The sequence below is a fragment of the Physella acuta genome, unplaced genomic scaffold, assembly GCF_028476545.2.
Source record: "Physella acuta isolate Inbredline_101_S28 unplaced genomic scaffold, ASM2847654v3 ptg000093l, whole genome shotgun sequence".
Classification (NCBI taxonomy): domain Eukaryota; kingdom Metazoa; phylum Mollusca; class Gastropoda; family Physidae; genus Physella; species Physella acuta.
Window position 1 is genome coordinate 47,802 of NW_026731613.1, and position 17,647 is coordinate 65,448.

Sequence of the window (17,647 nt, forward strand, 5' to 3'; positions counted from 1 at the left end):
AGGTTATGTTACTCTTACATTCTTGATTTAACTGTATGAAATCATTGCACTATTTTGACTACTACAGCTTGTTTAGAATTATTTTGTTGTGAAAAATTAAATAAGCATTTAGTCAATTTTAAGTTTTTTGTACTTGTAGACTTATCAGGTTAGCATTTATCTGAAATTTCTTCCTTGTGTTCCTACCATGTTCACACAACAAATAAAACAGCTGCTCCAATTTCACAAATTCTTTCTTCTTCTTTGTTCTTATTAGTAGTGTTAGATGGGATCTTCTACACAAGTATTACTTGTCAACATGTTTAGCAACATCAGGCCAGTTGACCCCAAGTTTAGCCTGCATTTCTTTTTGGATTCTCTTCCATAGCCTTTGTCCATCAAAGAACAAACTACAAGGCAGCAGTTGTTAAATTTAGAATTTTTCTCCTAGATGGGATGCTGCCCCTAGCTAATAATTAAGCCTCATCTGCTTAGGGTTTGAACTTGGGACTGTGCAGTTTAACACCAGCCTGACAATGCCACCCCCAAAAATAATTTCAACAATCTTGATTAGCAGTTCTAAAATTTCACGTTTAGTTTCCATATTTTTGAACAGACACTAACCCTATGTTTAGTGTCTTTATGTTATTTACAATAATTAAAATCACTAGGATAAATTATATCCATTTTCTGCTAACCCGAAAATATTAACTTCAAATCTGGCAAGTCAGTTGAAGGTCCTGAGTCCACCCAGCTCTAATGGGTACCTATCTCATGTTAGGGAAAGTAAAGGGAGCTGGGCAAAGTGCTGACCACACCTTCCCTTCTTCATATGCCAAGGTCAAGAAAAATATAAACTCTTCTTTATCTGCTTAATGAATCTCTAGGTGTAAAGAGGATTCGTTAACTTATGTTCTGACTAGATGATTATTAGTAATATTAGTACAGGTTATTAATAACAGTCTGTCAAAAAAGAAGTGGTTTGGCCTGAATGGTTTCAAACTAGCTGTGTAAGGCACTATTCCTAGACAGATGGTCTATGGTACATTTCTTTATAAAATATAGTATCAAGACCCCTAGATAAAATTGACAAGGCAATCCTACACTCAATGACTAAACAATTTATCTTAAAAAACTGATTTGAAAAAAAAGAAGCATGGAGCTATATAGCTTCCCTTTGAAGTTAATCAATTCACCAAGGTTAAGTAACTCAACCATGCATTAACCATGCATATAAAATTGTATGAAGTATACTATGATAAATTATATTAAAATTTAACAACTTATTATTATAAAAGGTTCATATTTAATTTTTTTTTTATATATTAGCCTTAAAACTCATGAACAGAAATAAAACAAAATATATCAGATTTTATTTTATTCCCTTATCAAAGAATCATAGCATAAATAAAAAAACTAACCAATTTTGTGATTTACAAACATTAATAAATAATAATTAAATATTCCATATAAAAAGACATAGCAGTATTGTTAAAATACAGATCAAAAGTTATTATCTCTATTAAACTTATGATAATATTTTAATAAAATGAATGACAAAAAAAAATGAAAGTGAAAATTAATAAAATTGACAAACTGGTCAAAAAGACTTAAAAACAAAATTACAACATTATATTGGGTCTTAATCTGATGGTGTTTAGTAACAAAATGACAAACAAATCTTATCTAGAGAATTGCCATCAGCAAAACAGTATAAGCTTGTATTATGGGGACATGCATATAGCCAGTTCCCAGACTGAGTAACAGTAGGTACTCTGTTTTTATTACATGTATAAATGTGTATGTATAGCACTTGTCCCAGGATAAGATCCAGGGATTATAATGTATTGTGAAAACCAGTCTGTTGTGCTGGGTGATCTTGTGACACAGCAGTACTGCTGATGTGGCTACAAGTGGGACCATCAAAGGACAAGTGGGACTATCAAAGGACAAGTGGGACCATCAAAGTACAAGTGGGATCATCAAATTCCAAGAGGGATCATCAAATTCCAAGTGGGATCATCAAATTCCAAGGGGGATCATCAAATTCCAAGTGGGATCATCAAATTCCAAGTGGGATCATCAAAGTACAAGTAGGGTCATCAAAGTACAAGTGGGGTCATCAAAGTACAAGTGGGGTCATCAAAGTACAAGTGGGGTCATCAAAGTACAAGTGGGATCATCAAATTACAAGTAGGATCATCAAAGTTACATTGTAGTAATGAGGTTGTCCTTTCAGGTTCATATCATGTGACCACATCAGTTGGGCTTATCTATAATTGTCTGAGTTACCTGTTTCTACAACAACTGTTACACTTGTATTTACATTTGGGTTCCATCCTCTGTTTATTCATAACAGCGCTGCCTTTACTTCCTGAATATGTGGGTCTAGTTTTATATCAACATCAAATTCATCAACTCCTCTGTCTTCTACATGCCATAAGACATTCATATATAATATCATTGTACAATTTATTTGGGGAAAATCTAGAAAAAGAAATTAAAAGACATTTAACATCAAACAATGGGGAATAAGTAGAGATGAACTGCAATTTTAAACTTTATTATTGTTCGAGAAGACTTAAACAATATAAAAACTACATTTGTTTACCATAAAATATCAATTGATTTTATCAAAATAAATCTGACGCCTAGAAATTGGTTGTTAAAAAATGGTTTGCTATTATTTATTATTTAACTGGCTATGATGCTGAAACCATTCATTTGTAATGCTGTGACTACTTATAATCAGTGAGCTAATTAACTGTGTAAAATAATCTACCACAGTTCATCCCATCAAAAAGGTGGACAAAATAGGCATTACCCAACATAATGAAACAAAAATATTGTAGTTTGAAAATGTATGACAAACACTAAGCAATCATCTTTATAAGCTATAACATGATCAGTAAGGTACAATTTGTAAAATAAAACAATACAAAACATTTTGTTAAAATGACATTGAAATTTTACAAATAGAAAAAAAAATAAAGCTTGGTCTTTTTGGCGGACCAAGAGACGGTTTTAAAATGTAGAGCAAACAACACCCTAATAGCAGTGGATATTTAAAGTAACGCCAAATAGATTTACGAAAGTAGGCTACTACTTTTACATAACTTACGCTTCTAAATTGTGAAAAGTGCTCCATAAAAATGGACAAACACTCTAACGGTTGTGTATTGAAGCCCTGACGTAAGCCCTGATGTGGCTCCTGCAGACTGGACAGTCGTGGAAGGCCACAGCACACTCCTGACATGACACCAGATGGCCACATGGCAGAAACACAATTTTCACTTCCTTGTCCATGCATATCTTGCAGATCAGATTGTTGCGTAGTGTGCTGTTCTGTTCCTTCAGGTCCTGGATTATCTCTAGAAGAAGATTAATTGGACTAAATGAGTTGAACATCTTTAAGAACTCAGCAAGATAATCAAAGCATGATTAGTGAGATATCTATCTTTGGTGTGGTATAAATTAATATGATACAGTCTTTAATGTGAAAGGAAATGTATTTACTATTTATCATTGCAGCTGTTTTGGTATATATTTCAGTTCTAAATATATATTCTTGATACAAATGACTTAAAAACTATTTGACTAGTTTTTATAGTTAAAAAAGATTACAAACATCAATCACTTTATAATAGAAAGGAAATGTTTACAACATTCCACACAGATGATGAGGTAAATAACAGACAATTGAATATTACAGTGCCATCAATAGTATATTTTTAATCAATGAGAGAGTTTACATAAAATCAAGGTTTTTCTCTAGATTTATGACTTCAAAAAGTTTATTTTTCTATTAAAAAAAAAGAATGAAATATTCTTCAAAAGAATAATTGAATAATTTGGAAAGAAAATCGCCTATGTAAAAATTCTACATGATTAGTTTTGTTAGGTAAACTTTTACAACAGAAAATCTGTAAACTATCATGTAGTGGTGTAATTGGTTTTTCCAACTGCCTGTTAATAACAGAAAAATACCTGATTATAGTGTTGTTCAGCACTATAACAGACTAAAGCTAAAACTCACTCAAATCTTCCTTGCTGTCAACCAATACTGGCATGGCTGCTGTGGCACCTTCAGCTCTGCTGCCCTCCAACAGTTTCTCTAGAATAACATCAGACCTTAAGGTTCCACCTGAAATGATGTATAGAATAAAGCTTGGTTTAATTTAAGAATAACATCAGACCTTAAGGTTCCACCTGAAATGATGTATAGAATAAAGCTTCGTTTAATTTAAGAATAACATCAGACCTTAAGGTTCCACCTGAAATGATGTATAGAATAAAGCTTGGTTTAATTTAAGAATAACATCAGACCTTAAGGTTCCACCTGAAATGATTTAAAGAATAAAGCTTCGTTTAATTTTAAAATAACATCAGACCTTAAGGTTCCACCTGAAATGATGTATAGAATAAAGCATGGTCAAATTTTACAATATTAGACCTTAAGGTTCCACCTGAAATGATGTATAGAATAAAGCATGGTCAAATTTTACAATATTAGACCTTAAGGTTCCACCTGAAATGATGTATAAGGTTCCAACTGGAATAGTTCATAGAATAAAGTATGGTCAACTTTTTGGGAATAACATAAGACCTCAAGGTCTATTAAATTAACTTCAGACCCCCCCCCCCCCACACACACAATAATTTATAGAAGAATACAGCATGGTCCAATTTTAGAAAACATCAGGCCTCAATGTCCCCCCTGAAATAATGGAGTAGAGTAATGCCAAATTTTTGACTGAAAAATCTAGCCTATTTTAATTCTTACTTTTGGAAAGAAATTTAAAATATTTAAGACCAGTTAATATTGGTCATTTAATATTGGTTATTTAATATTGGTCATTTAATATTGGTCATATAATATTGGTCATTTAATATTGGTCATTTAATGTTGGTCATTTAATATTGGTCATATAATATTGGTCATTTAATATTGGTCATATAATATTGGTCATTTAATATTGGTCATTTAATATTGGTAATTTAATATTGGTCATTTAATATTGGTAATTTAATATTGGTTATTTAATATTGGTCATTTAATACTGGTCATATAATATTGGTCATTTAATATTGGTCATTTAATATTGGTCATTTAATATTGGTCATTTGACAGGTAAACACTAGAAAAAAGTCAACTGTATAGTATAACAACTACATTAGCAGATTAAATAAGGTGGAATGGTCAAATACTGAACAGTTTCATCACCCACCTGATTCTCTAATGCTTCTAGCAGCACTGTAGACATCCTCTGCCCCGTATCCTTCTTCTATAAGAGACATGACAGCGGCATCATATTCCACTGGGGTGTCATCAAACTCTAATACAATGTACATAGTGTAGAAGAGTTTTTAAATATTTTAATTGTGTACAGTTATTTTGATTGCATATGTTCAGTAGAAATAGCTACAAATTAGTGATTGCAGAACCTGTTACTAGCAATATTAGTATGTAGCTGTGGTTCCCCAATTATCTACTGCTGTGCTCACAGAAAGCTAAAAAACCTTTATGTTTAACTGATACTACACAAGCAGTATAAAATTGTATACCAGCACTTCATAACATTATGTTTACATATACAAAATTGAAAAAAATACACAGGTACTGTTTAAGTTAAAGATGTTTCAAAATTAATTATGTTTAATTTTTAACTGTGTATTAAAAAAAAATGAAAACAGTTAAATAGCCCAAAGCAATAATGTTAATTATTAATATTAATTATTAATAATGTTACTAGTTACAAAGGGCAAAATATATTCAATTAAACAAACCAATCTGGTTGCCAATGTAATTCTTATAAATTGGATTTTAAGTTTTTAATGACGACATTATTTTAAAAAATCATAATGAAATGTAATGAAAAAGTAGACTGGTGTTATGAATGCTAAAAAAGTATTTATTTTTTTTGGAAGATTAAACCTGACATGTAGCAAAGTTTGTGACAGTTTATATTTAATTTGCATAAAAAGCTGCATTAAGAGACATCAAGAAGCTACTCACGGTTCAGAATGACGGCTCCACTACGCTCCATGTACTGTCTGACTTCTTCAAAGGTGATTATCTTCTGTGAAAAAAAAAAAAAAATGTCTAATGTATTTTAGTCATACATTTTATTTTATTACTATACAAACCATATCAAAATGTGTGTTGTTGAAACAGAAAAAAAAATTGAATCAAACTATCAAATTTTTAAATAAAAGAAGGTTAAGTGAATCTATAACTAGCAAGCACTCTAGGAGCCACACAGGAGTTTCAATCATAATGTCGTAAATTCCAGGAAATTAAATTATCAGGAGCAAAAGTTGAGCAAAATTGATATTTTGACACTGGTATCAATTTGATTTCTTAAATGATTATTTGGTGGCACAAAATCAAATCAAGGTGCCTATTTCTCACAAACTGGGGGTAGCCTTGGCCAACTCAAACATCAATTTGAAAATAAAACACTAATTCATACAAATATGTAGGCTACATGATAATACATTACATTTTCACTATTCACACAGATTTTGAAGATATTTTACAAGCCACCACTAAGCTGAGTAACTTTTATTTTTCGTTATCTATTCCAGTTCAAGCCAAAGACACATGAAACAGATGAAGTAGAGTCAATCTATTTCAATGACCTTGGCATAATGGAGATAGTGTGGTCAGCACCATGCCCAGTCGCCTTAGTCAGGTGCCCATTACAGCAGGGTGCACTTAGGACTCAAACCCAGGATTCAGACTCAAGACTTTCGGGTTAGCAGTTTTGAGCTCTACCAACCAACCACACCGTTCCGCCAACTTGTGTTTTGACTAACCTTGTTCTTGTCAGTGTTCTTGATCTCAAACCCAGGATTCAAACTCAAGACTTTCGGGTTAGCAGTTTTGAGCTCTACCAACCAACCACACCGTTCCGCCAACTTGTGTTTTGACTAACCTTGTTCTTGTCAGTGTTCTTGATCTCAAACCCAGGATTCAGACTCAAGACTTTTGGGTTAGCAGTTTTGAGCTCTACCAACCAACCACACCGTTCCGCCAACTTGTGTTTTGACTAACCTTGTTCTTGTCAGTGTTCTTGATCTCAAACCCAGGATTCAGACTCAAGACTTTCGTGTTAGCAGTTTTGAACTCTACCAACCAACCACAACATTCCCCTAACTAGTGTTTTGACTAGCCTTGTTCTTGTCAGCGTTCTTGATGTCCTGTACAGCATCAACAAAAGCCTGACCCTTCCCCAACCACCCCGTTCCCCTAACTTGTGTTTTGACTCACCTTGTTCTTGTCAGCATTCTTGATCTCAAACCCAGGATTCAAACTCAAGACTTTCGGGTTAGCAGTTTTGAGCTCTACCAACCAACCACACCGTTCCCCCAACTTGTGTTTCTACTGACCTTGTTCTTGTCAGCGGTCTTGATCTCCTGTACTGCGTCAACAAAAGCCTGCCCCTTGTACTGCCTGATGTAGCTACACTTTGGGTACCACCTGGCATGTTCAACAAAGGGATCATCCCCTAGGGTCCAGTTCCTGAGGGCACCCCCACAGAAAAAACATTTCCCACAATCACTGTAGCCTGTTAAGAGAGTTTATAACACATGAACGAATACCGACTTCAGTTATTGTGAGAAATTTTTAAACAGCACAACATAGAAAAATGAAACTCCTCATTAATAACACAAATACATGTATCAAATTACAGCACTGTACATTTCAAAATAGATTAAAAGCTATATTGTAAAATATTCTGAAAATTTTATAATTCATTATTTTTATTTATTTTAAAATCATTTTAGTGAAGCATCAGACTTATTTTATCTAAACCCATATGCTATAGCCTATATGTATTGATCACTACCAATATTTTGAAACCTGAATTTATAGCACCACTTTTAAAACCCAAAACTAGTTTTTATTTTTAAGCTATTCTGGCTTATAAACTGAGACAATACTTTATTAGATGATGATATGACAATGGAAATTAATATAATTATATAACTGATTGGGCAAATGGGAAAAAGTAAATGTTAAAACAGTTTGGGTTTGTGAAAATTATCTATTTTAAATTTTTCTTTAGGGTATTCTAGTATGTATAATTTACTGGTGTCTTCAAGAAATTGTTAAAATTGTAACGAACATCAGGCCAATTAGTTAAAATTGTAACGAACATCAGGCCAATCGGTTAAAATTGTAACGAACATCAGGCTAATCAGTTAAAATTTTGTAACGAACATCAGGCTAATTAGTTAAAATTGTAACGAACATCAGGCCAATCAGTTAAAATCGTAACGAACTATGTTAAATTTTTCTTTAGGGTATTCTAGTATGTATAATTTACTGGTGTCTTCAAGAAATTGTTAAAATTGTAACGAACATCAGGCCAATTAGTTAAAATTGTAACGAACATCAGGCTAATCAGTTAAAATTGTAACGAACATCAGGCTAATCAGTTTAAATTTTGTAACGAACATCAGGCTAATTAGTTAAAATTGTAACGAACATCAGGCTAATTAGTTAAAATTGTAACGAACATCAGGCTAATTAGTTAAAATTGTAACGAACATCAGACTAATCAGTTAAAATTGTAACGAACATCAGGCTAATCAGTTAGAATTGTAACGAACATCAGGCTAATCAGTTAAAATTGTAACGAACATCAGGCCAATCAGCTAAAATTGTAACGAACATCAGGCTAATTAGTTAAAATTGTAACGAAGATCAGGCTAATTAGTTAAAATTGTAACGAACATCAGGCCAATCAGCTAAAATTGACAACTATCTGAGAGTTGTACTTACCCAAAAAGTGGAGTCCAGATCTGGCCACATCCAAACTGGATACAGGACAGTCAGCTGGCCATCCATCAAAAGACTCAATCCGCTTGCTCAGGATAGCATACTCCGGATTTTTTGGTTTCTCGTGGAAGATGCCGAGATCCTGTAGGTTAAGGTCACGACCTGCGGCTGCGTTACCGCTGGCTGCTGCCCTGTTTTGGTTACCAGCGGAGGGTTGGGGAGGGACGGATAATGGGACGCGCGGGATGGAGTAGATTGAAGAGTTTATGTTCGGATGAAGCGGCTGCGCAGCATCAGCTGGCCCAGTTGCACCTTGACCCAGACTGTCGGCCCTGCTGTTATTTTCAGTGATCATGTCCACAACGTCCATGTCGGCAGCGCTAGCCCCTATTGAAGATGCAGGCGCGGCGCCGTAGCTGGGTTGATTTCCATTTTGTCCCAAGTTATTGAACATCGCTGCTGTATCTGATATTTCTCTACTTAAAGAAGACGAGGCTGTGTTGTTGGTTTCCATGACAACCACAATAGGGCAGTTGGGGCTGTTGAGCTTGTGGACTTCCTCCACATTTTCCACAGGTTCCCATTTCTCCTTCACCAGGGAACAGAAGAAGCAGATGACCTTCTGACTCTTCCCCTCCCCGATGTACACAAACCCCAGGCTAGCTAGGATGGACGCGGAGATGGGACTGTCCACAGGGTAGTCAGCAAATGATGCCACTCTCATGGTCTCCCTTTCAAACTCTTTCCAAGGTATTCCCCTCACCTCTTTAGGGTGGTCTGCCCTCCCAGAGGGAGACCGAAGCATGTAAACACTTGTCTCTCTTAAATGTAAGCCAAGAACTTGCTTTATTCCAATAGTTGAGATGAGTTTTCCAACTATTTCCAAATTTTCATTCCCATTTACCTGATCTACATTTAGATCATGGGAAGAAGCTTTTATAGATAGAGTAACAGATTCAGCCTTATAATCATCTTGGTGTTTACTCTTGTTGCTATTCAGATGCCTGGTTAAAGCACCAAAACTTTTTTCTGATCCTTGAGAGCCACAGGTTTCATTGCAAAAATCTTGAAAACTTTCATTTTCACATTTAAGTGATTTATGCTTCAAATCAAAAGTATGAAAAAATTTCTCATCGCTGGGAGTTGTAATTGAAGAAGAAGTAAAAAGTGGCAGTAAACATTTTCGAGAAAGAAAGGTAGAAAGTATTCTTTGAGATAGCAAAAGATGACAAGAAGTCAAAGGCTTTTCGGATTGTAACAAGCAAATTAACTTGTCACTTCCCAGTATGTACACACAAGCTGTACTAGATCCTGGATATTTACTTGTGTAGACATTCCTGGTGTACCAACCCTCCTTCTCATGTTTGTGTGGCCATTGGCCTAAGGAGACATGTTCAACACACCCATGAGGATGTAACACTACAACAATCAATGTATCTGTGAGAGAATGTCTCCAGCATTTGTTTTCTTCTGCCCAATACATCTTCTCTAGTAGCTCTAATAACTCTACCATACAGCTAACAGAAGTAACCACTTGACTGTCATCAAAACCTAAAGTTGGCCTACACCAAGCATGTCTCATCTTGCTGACATCACACACCACAGGACGATACAAAGGTAAATGAAAGTTCACCCCACTATAATTTCCTTCAGAGTTTGATCCACTGTGTACATGATGACAACACCGTGGGTTACAGCCTACTCTGTACACATAAGCCCCAGCACTTCCAGGACATGTACATGTTGTGTACCAGTACCTGGTGTACGTGGTGTACAAGTCATCCCTCTCACATTTGTGTGTCCATTGTCCTACAGAGACCTGTTTAGAACAGCCGTGAGGATGTGACACTATAACGGTCAACTTGTCCACATCAACAAATCTTCTGTATTTGTCCCATCCTTCCCTACATAGATCATCAAAGTCCCGACACAACTTGTCCAGTTCATCAACCAACTCTAAGTCACGTGTCAAATAACTCAACTGACCCAAGTCCCCCTCAATGTGTGCCCTCTTCACCTCCCAGCCATCAAGACTGACCCCTGGACTTTTATTGTCATCAAAACCTAAAACACAACTGGTCTGTCTCGCCTCACTGTCATCAAACACCACATGTGTGGCTGTCACCACATGAACCTGCCCCCACACTATTCTGGGTGAGGCAGAGACTTGACACTTGGCACAATGACAAGTTCTGTCACTCTCTGTGTACTTGGTCACACCCCACACCCTCCCTGTCCCTAACCTAATCCCATGACTGCCTCTGCGAATATAATTTGGATGTTGAACTTGAGTGCCTGGGTAAAACTCTGGTCTCTCTAGACTGGTGAATTTACTCTGCACCTGGACAGTTAGGGCTGCCAATGTTTTGATTGTCTCAGACATGAGCTCGTCGTCATGGTAACGTGAGGGGAGATAACTTGCGTTGAAATCTTTAAGTGGTATAAAACCTTTGTGACCTGCATTCTTCTTACAGCCAGTAACATGTTTGTGTAGATCAGCTTCTCCTCTATAGCACATTTCAGCTTCATGATTTCCTACAGGAGATAAATTTTTAAGTCTAAAGTTATGAAGCTTAAATAACTAACATTAAAAAAATCTTTAACATGCGATGTCTCTTGGGCCTACTAGTAGGCTGCATACACTATTAGATTATAAACATATATTTTTAATGTGGAAACATGTCTGAGATTATGGAATTTGTAACTTGTTTTGAATCTAATTAAGTTATGAGGTAAATAAAAAAAAAATGATAGCATATTCTACATAAACAGGCTAGATATTATTCAAATAGTGTTACCTTCAACAGCTGGCTTAATTTTCTCTGTTGCACTACGATTTCCCATGGCTTGAGCTGCTGTTAATATATAATTTTCAATTATGAACAATTGAAGGCTTGAAACATGCTACCTACTTTACAAAAGATATGTACTTTTAATTAAATAACATTAACAAATATTAAGTAAATTTATCCAAGATTCATATCAACTTCACCGTAACGATGAATAACCAGCACGAGTTGTTAATACAATTTTAGTAAAGGTATTCAACTATTTAATGCATAATTTAGAGATGATTGTTTAGGATAAAGCTCCGACCATTAGGTTATCCACTCTCAAGAATGGTATACATTGATTGGATATTTAGATGGATATCACCCTGTTTAAATTACTTGATAAGCATGAAAGAGAAATGCAACCAACGCAAAGAAGGTGATATAGCTGAAGCAATATTTTAACACAGTTTAATAGTTTTAACCAAAAAATAATGTGTTTTATTTTTAAAGTTAATGAAATATACGCATAAATGAAAAACAAGCAAATTATTCAAACACAGTATGAAAGTCGACGCATTATCCAACAGTTATATACCGATTGAATTTAATGGTTTTTCTGTAGGTCTTATTGTGGAGTGATCTGTCACTTGTGTTTTGACTTGTATAATGTATATAATGAATAATGATGGATGGTCTAGCAAACATATTAAATAATAAAATATCTGCACATTTACATATAAATTTATTAATTTTAATGTTTACATTACATTAAGGTCTAGATCTATGTAAACATAAAATTAAAAGTATTGGGATTTACTGTGCAGATGAACCAAGAAAATATAATTCTAATATATAGATCTAGATGACAACAGAAGGGGTGTAAAATAATATAAAGATACATCTGTTTCAAAACACACTTTAAAATTTGTGAACTCACTAGGTGATAGACCTAGATCTAGCATAGTATAAAATATTAAAATATAGATCTATATTTAATAAAGATATTGACAAATTTGGGATGGCATGGTTGAGTGGTAGTGCAAATGCCTGCCAATCCAAAAGTCTGTAGGCTCGAGTCTGTAGGATGCCTCTGAGTCCACCTAACTCTGTTATCTGATGCACATTAGAGAAATGGAGGTGGTAGGGTCTAGAGATGATCACACTATCCCCTCGTATGCCGATATCATTGATACAGAATACAGATGAACTCTACTTTATTTGCCCCATGTGTCTCAGACATGAATGGGGAAAAAATAATGATGATAGTGTCCCAAAAAGTGGGCCTATGTTAACAATTAACAGTAATACGACATGGATGATTGTGTGCTGACCTATGTTCTATGCAGAGTTTCTTCCAATTTATATAATTTATATAGAAAATATATACTTTTAACAGTGTCCGCCCCCCCCCCCCCCCCCCGGAGAAAAAAGTCTGGAAGAAACACTGGCTCTTTGCCCTAGCTAGGCTATGTCATAAGCTAGAGGCCTATAACATCTGCATTACAATGATTACATTAGTAGTGATAATTAAATAATTATTAGAATTAATCATTAGAATTAGATTTATAACACTATATAGGGTAAAGCAGGCCACTAATAGCCATGCAGTATTAAGACCTGATCAGCACCCCACCCCCACAACCCCTCCCCCAACAAAACTACTAATCTACTTCTGAGGTAACAGCCACTGCTGTTCTTTGATAACAGAGAAGCAGAGGATTCATTTTAAGTAATTTATGACACACTTGGCCCAGTATGGAGAAGATGAATACGTATTAATCCCATTGCTCTTTCTTCAAAATTTCTCACCTCCATAAAACCATTTTGTGAACTTTTTCCCAAGTAGACATAACTTAGGAAACTTCACATGACTTTTTCAATGCCATTCTTTTTTCAAGTGTTCAATCATTGGTTGCTATATATTTTAAAACCATTTTTATATAGAATAGTTTTATTTTGGTGAATTTTTTTTTGCACAGTGATTGTTGGTGCCAAAACAAAATGGCTGACATTTGTCAGGTTTTACCATGCTATAAAGTTTTTATAATTCTCAGAGTAAAACGAGCGATCACTATCATAATGTTTTTATTTGTTAGATAATAACTAAATCTAGCATTTTCAGACAAGTTATAACATGTATTTTTATGCGGTTCTTGTTGCCTCTGGTGCAAGTATCACCCTGTTTAAATTACTTGGTAAGCATGAAAGAGAAATGCAACCAACGCAAAGAAGGTGATATAGCTGAAGCAGTATTTTAACACAGTTTAATAGTTTTAACAAAGACTGCGGATGACTTGGCTTTACACTCACATGCCCAAAAAGACATCCAAACAAAAACCACAAAAATGGAGCAAATTGCTAAAAGCGTTGGGCTAAAGATAAACTCCGGGAAAACCAAGCTAATGAAAGTAAAAACCAAAAGTGCTCTCAAGACCTTTGCGAATGGAGTAGAGCTAGAAGAGGTTGAAGACTTTAAGTACCTCGGCAGCTATATATCAGCAAATGGCAGCATGGAGAAAGAAATAGCCACCAGAATAGCAATGGCAGCACAAGCTTTCAACAGACTTGATAAGGTCTGGAAATCATCCTCACTGCAGCAGAGAACTAAAATAAGGATCTACAAGTCAAATGTACGTTCTGTATTCCTCTATGCTGCAGAGTCATGGAAACTAAACAAGAAAGGAGAGAGCCGACTCAGGCTTTGAAAGAAGATCCCTCCAACGTATCCGAAGGATAAAGTGGGACGACAAACACCTGAACAAGGAAATATGGCGAAGGACAGGATTAAACTACATTGTTTCAGAAGTTCGAATGAGGAGATGGAGATGGCTGGGTCATGTCCTACGCACGAGAAAAAGAAGACTCCCCAACATGGCGCCGAAGTAATTCTAACAATTAATGTTTTAAATTAAATTTTAAAGTAAGTTTTTTTAATAAGATTATAAATTATAGGCCTAGTATAGATAGAGATTCAGGGAAAACAACTCTAATTTACAGATGTTTATATAGACTAGATTATATATTAACTATATATAGTATAAAGTATATACTAATCTATATATATTATATATAGTACATACTATACTATAGCAAATCTTGCTCACAAACACTGCTGTTAAAAATTGAATCCTTAAAAGTAAAAGTTAATTGCTGGCCTTGTAGGATTATTGATATATTTATTATTACGAAGTGACTATTCAGAAAAAGATTTTTCGCCCCAGTGTCTCCACTTGGTCGGCAAAAGATAGTTCTGCGCATGCCCAGTGACCTTAACAGCTGAGGTGGGTTATGACTAGGGTTAGTGTTCTGTGGCTGTAAACACACGCAGGTGCAATACCATCGAATACATCGCCGCAGAGGCGTAGCCACCCTTCCTGGTACCCGGGGACAAACTTTTTGATTTGCACCCCCCTCCCTCAAGATTTCGATTTGCACCCCCCCTCAAACTTTCAATTTGCACCCCCCCTCAACCTTTCAATTTATTTTTCCAACCCATTTTGGCGCCCCCTAAGGTCGGCGCTCGGACACATATGTCCCCCCGCCCCCCCCCCCCCCCCCCCGCTACGCTACTGCATCGCAGCGAAGGCAAGTCTTAGTTTCTCTCCATTGCGCATGCGTATCTTTTTTCCGTCTAGAATCGGCAGCCTTATTATTTATATTTAGCCACTGATTTTGGTTTATTATTCAGTTATCTATATCAGTAGGCCTATAATATAATATATAGGGCCTATTAGTAATAGGCTATTACTATTAGAGGCTAATAGTATTGGCCGATTCTAGCCGGAATAAGATACGTATGCGATTCGCATGCGCAATGCAGAGAAACTACGACTTGCCTTAGCGGCGATGTTTTCGATGGTACTGCGCATGCGTGTGTTTACAACCGCAGAACCCTAATACCAACCCTAATCCTATCCTTAACCCTATCCCTAATCCTATCCCTAACCCTAATCCTATCCCTATCCCTAATCCTATCCCTAATCCTACCCCTAACCCTCATTCTAGCCCTAACCCTAGCAATAGGTCACTGCGCATGCGCAGAGCTATCTTTTGCCGACTAAGTGGAGACGTAGGGGAGAAAAATCTTCTTCCGAGTAGACACTTCGAATAGTATTAGCCTAATAGTATATATAATAGGCCATATATATATATACTATATGCCTATATTATTAATTATATATAATATAATTTTAAAGGCCCTAATATAATATTTGACACAATATCAATATTATATTTATAGTGTAAGTGTACGTGAATATTAATAAATTAATATTATACTAGATTTCTAGATTCTAGATCCAGACTAGATTCTAGGCCTAATTAAATTAGTAATAATAGTATTACTTCTATTAAAGTAATTAAAGTTTAAAGCCCTATAATATAATTTAATATATGATTATATAATAGATCTATTTCTAGATACTCTATATATAATATATAGGCCTATAGATCTAGAATCTAGTCTAGATCTAGATCTAGATCTAGTGAGATTCTAGATTCTAGTAGAGTGTAGAGTGTAGAGGTAGAATCTAGCCTCGGCCGATTTTACTATTTTTACGCACCTACTAAAACTAAAACGATAGATTAGCAAATAAATACTTTAAATAAATAGTCTAGACTAGATTCTAGATCTATAGATCTAGTATTCTATAGCCTATTTCGTGATAACATGATTGAAATGTGTGGATGTACGATTATACCTAGATCTAGATGATTTCTGTTTTAAAAAATCAAGATCTATTGTTGATTCTTGCTTTCGACTTAATGTCATAGTTTCCCGATTTTAAGAAAACCCGATCTGTTTTTCTGTTCTAAAAATAGACCTAGGGTAAAACCTCAGTTTAGCGTCAGTTATTATTCCGGAATCGCGCAGTAAAAAAAAAACAGTAAAACAATGACAAAGTCTGTCATACACTTCTGGAATCCAACGAAAGTACTGTAAACCATACTTTATTTGGCGCATTCTTTTATTTTTTATACAGAATGTTTAAAATTTTGATACATTTATTTTATTTGCGTGTTAAATACTGGGTAAAACTCCATTTTTTAATAATAAAATACGCTCGACTGGAGGTAAACGACAAGCGGAGAATAAAATACGCTAAAATGGAGTTTTACCAAATATACTGCTTTATTAATCATTTTGTATAACTAATATTTTTAAGTGTTTCACAGTTACTACGTCTCAGAGTTTCTTCCAGGCATCTCTACGGGGGGGCGAAGCCCCCCCCGAAAAATTTTTACCGCCCCCCCCCCCCCCCCGAACGAAATGAAAATTATATAATTTATATAGAAAATATATACTTTTAACAGTGTCCGCCCCCCCCCCCGAAGAAAGTTTACCGCCCCCCCGAAGATTTCAAGTGCCCCCCCGGAGAAAAAAGTCTGGAAGAAACACTGTACGTCATTGAGGGAGGGGAGGGGGGGGGGATGGCCATACAAATCATGACCTCTTTTTTTTACCCGCTATTATTTCTTAAGTTTGTCTGAGGATGCAGGCAGGTAGTCTTATAAAAAAAAGTTATGAAGGAAGGTGTAGTGTAAGCAGTGGCGTAGCGAGGTCGGGTGTCACCCGGTGCGGCACTTAATGGTGTCACCCCCCCCCCCCCCAGAGACATAGCGACCCTTGTATGAACTCACCGTGACCCCAAGTACGTAGTTGGTGCTTTTTGGCTGGGGAGGGTGGGGGGAGGAGGAATAAAAGTTACAGTACAGTACATGCTATGACGTATTAGACTGGGCTACTGTGACCTCACAGTGATCCCTCCACCGTCTCTTGTTGTGTGTGTGTGTGGGGGGGGGGGGGATACCGGTAGTTTTTAATAGCAGACAAAAGTTTATCAGATATAAGCACTAATAATGTTGTGGTTACAAATGTCTGGTTTCATTTTCAAAGTAGGGTAAGAACCTTGTTTCTAGTCACTTTTACTATTTTTGTAATCATTTTAACATTTTGTAATCATTTTTACTATTTTCATAATCTAGATTTTTTTTTCACTTGGCCTAGCAGCTAGCTAGATCTCATTACTAATTAATTAATGCAAATTCGCTGCAAGCTAAAAACATTAAACAAATTATTACATTTGACTTTACACTTTATCATTTA

At 35.6% G+C, this 17,647-nt stretch overlaps 1 protein-coding gene across 1 annotated transcript; it reads right to left on the reverse strand.

The window, feature by feature from the left end:
- Positions 1–2,324: 2,324 nt before the first annotated feature.
- Positions 2,325–11,290, reverse strand: LOC131929045 (uncharacterized). The gene is made up of 6 exons (XM_059285231.1): positions 8,771–11,290; positions 7,372–7,550; positions 5,996–6,059; positions 5,208–5,315; positions 4,016–4,123; positions 2,325–3,350 (listed from the first exon to the last, which is right to left on the reverse strand). Exons 1-6 carry the CDS (start codon positions 11,283–11,285, stop codon positions 3,145–3,147), a joined length of 3,180 nt encoding a protein of 1,059 aa, XP_059141214.1. The 5' UTR covers positions 11,286–11,290; the 3' UTR covers positions 2,325–3,144.
- Positions 11,291–17,647: the final 6,357 nt, after the last annotated feature.

Coding starts and splice junctions, on each gene's coding strand:
- LOC131929045 (XM_059285231.1), bottom strand. CDS start 11,285: ATGTGCTATAGAGGAGAAGCTGATCTACACAAACATGTTACTGGCTGT. Junction 4,124..5,207: donor TAGAAGCATTAGAGAATCAG/GTGGGTGATGAA, acceptor ACATCATTTCAG/GTGGAACCTTAAGGTCTGAT. Junction 3,351..4,015: donor TGACAGCAAGGAAGATTTGA/GTGAGTTTTAGC, acceptor ATCTTCTTCTAG/AGATAATCCAGGACCTGAAG.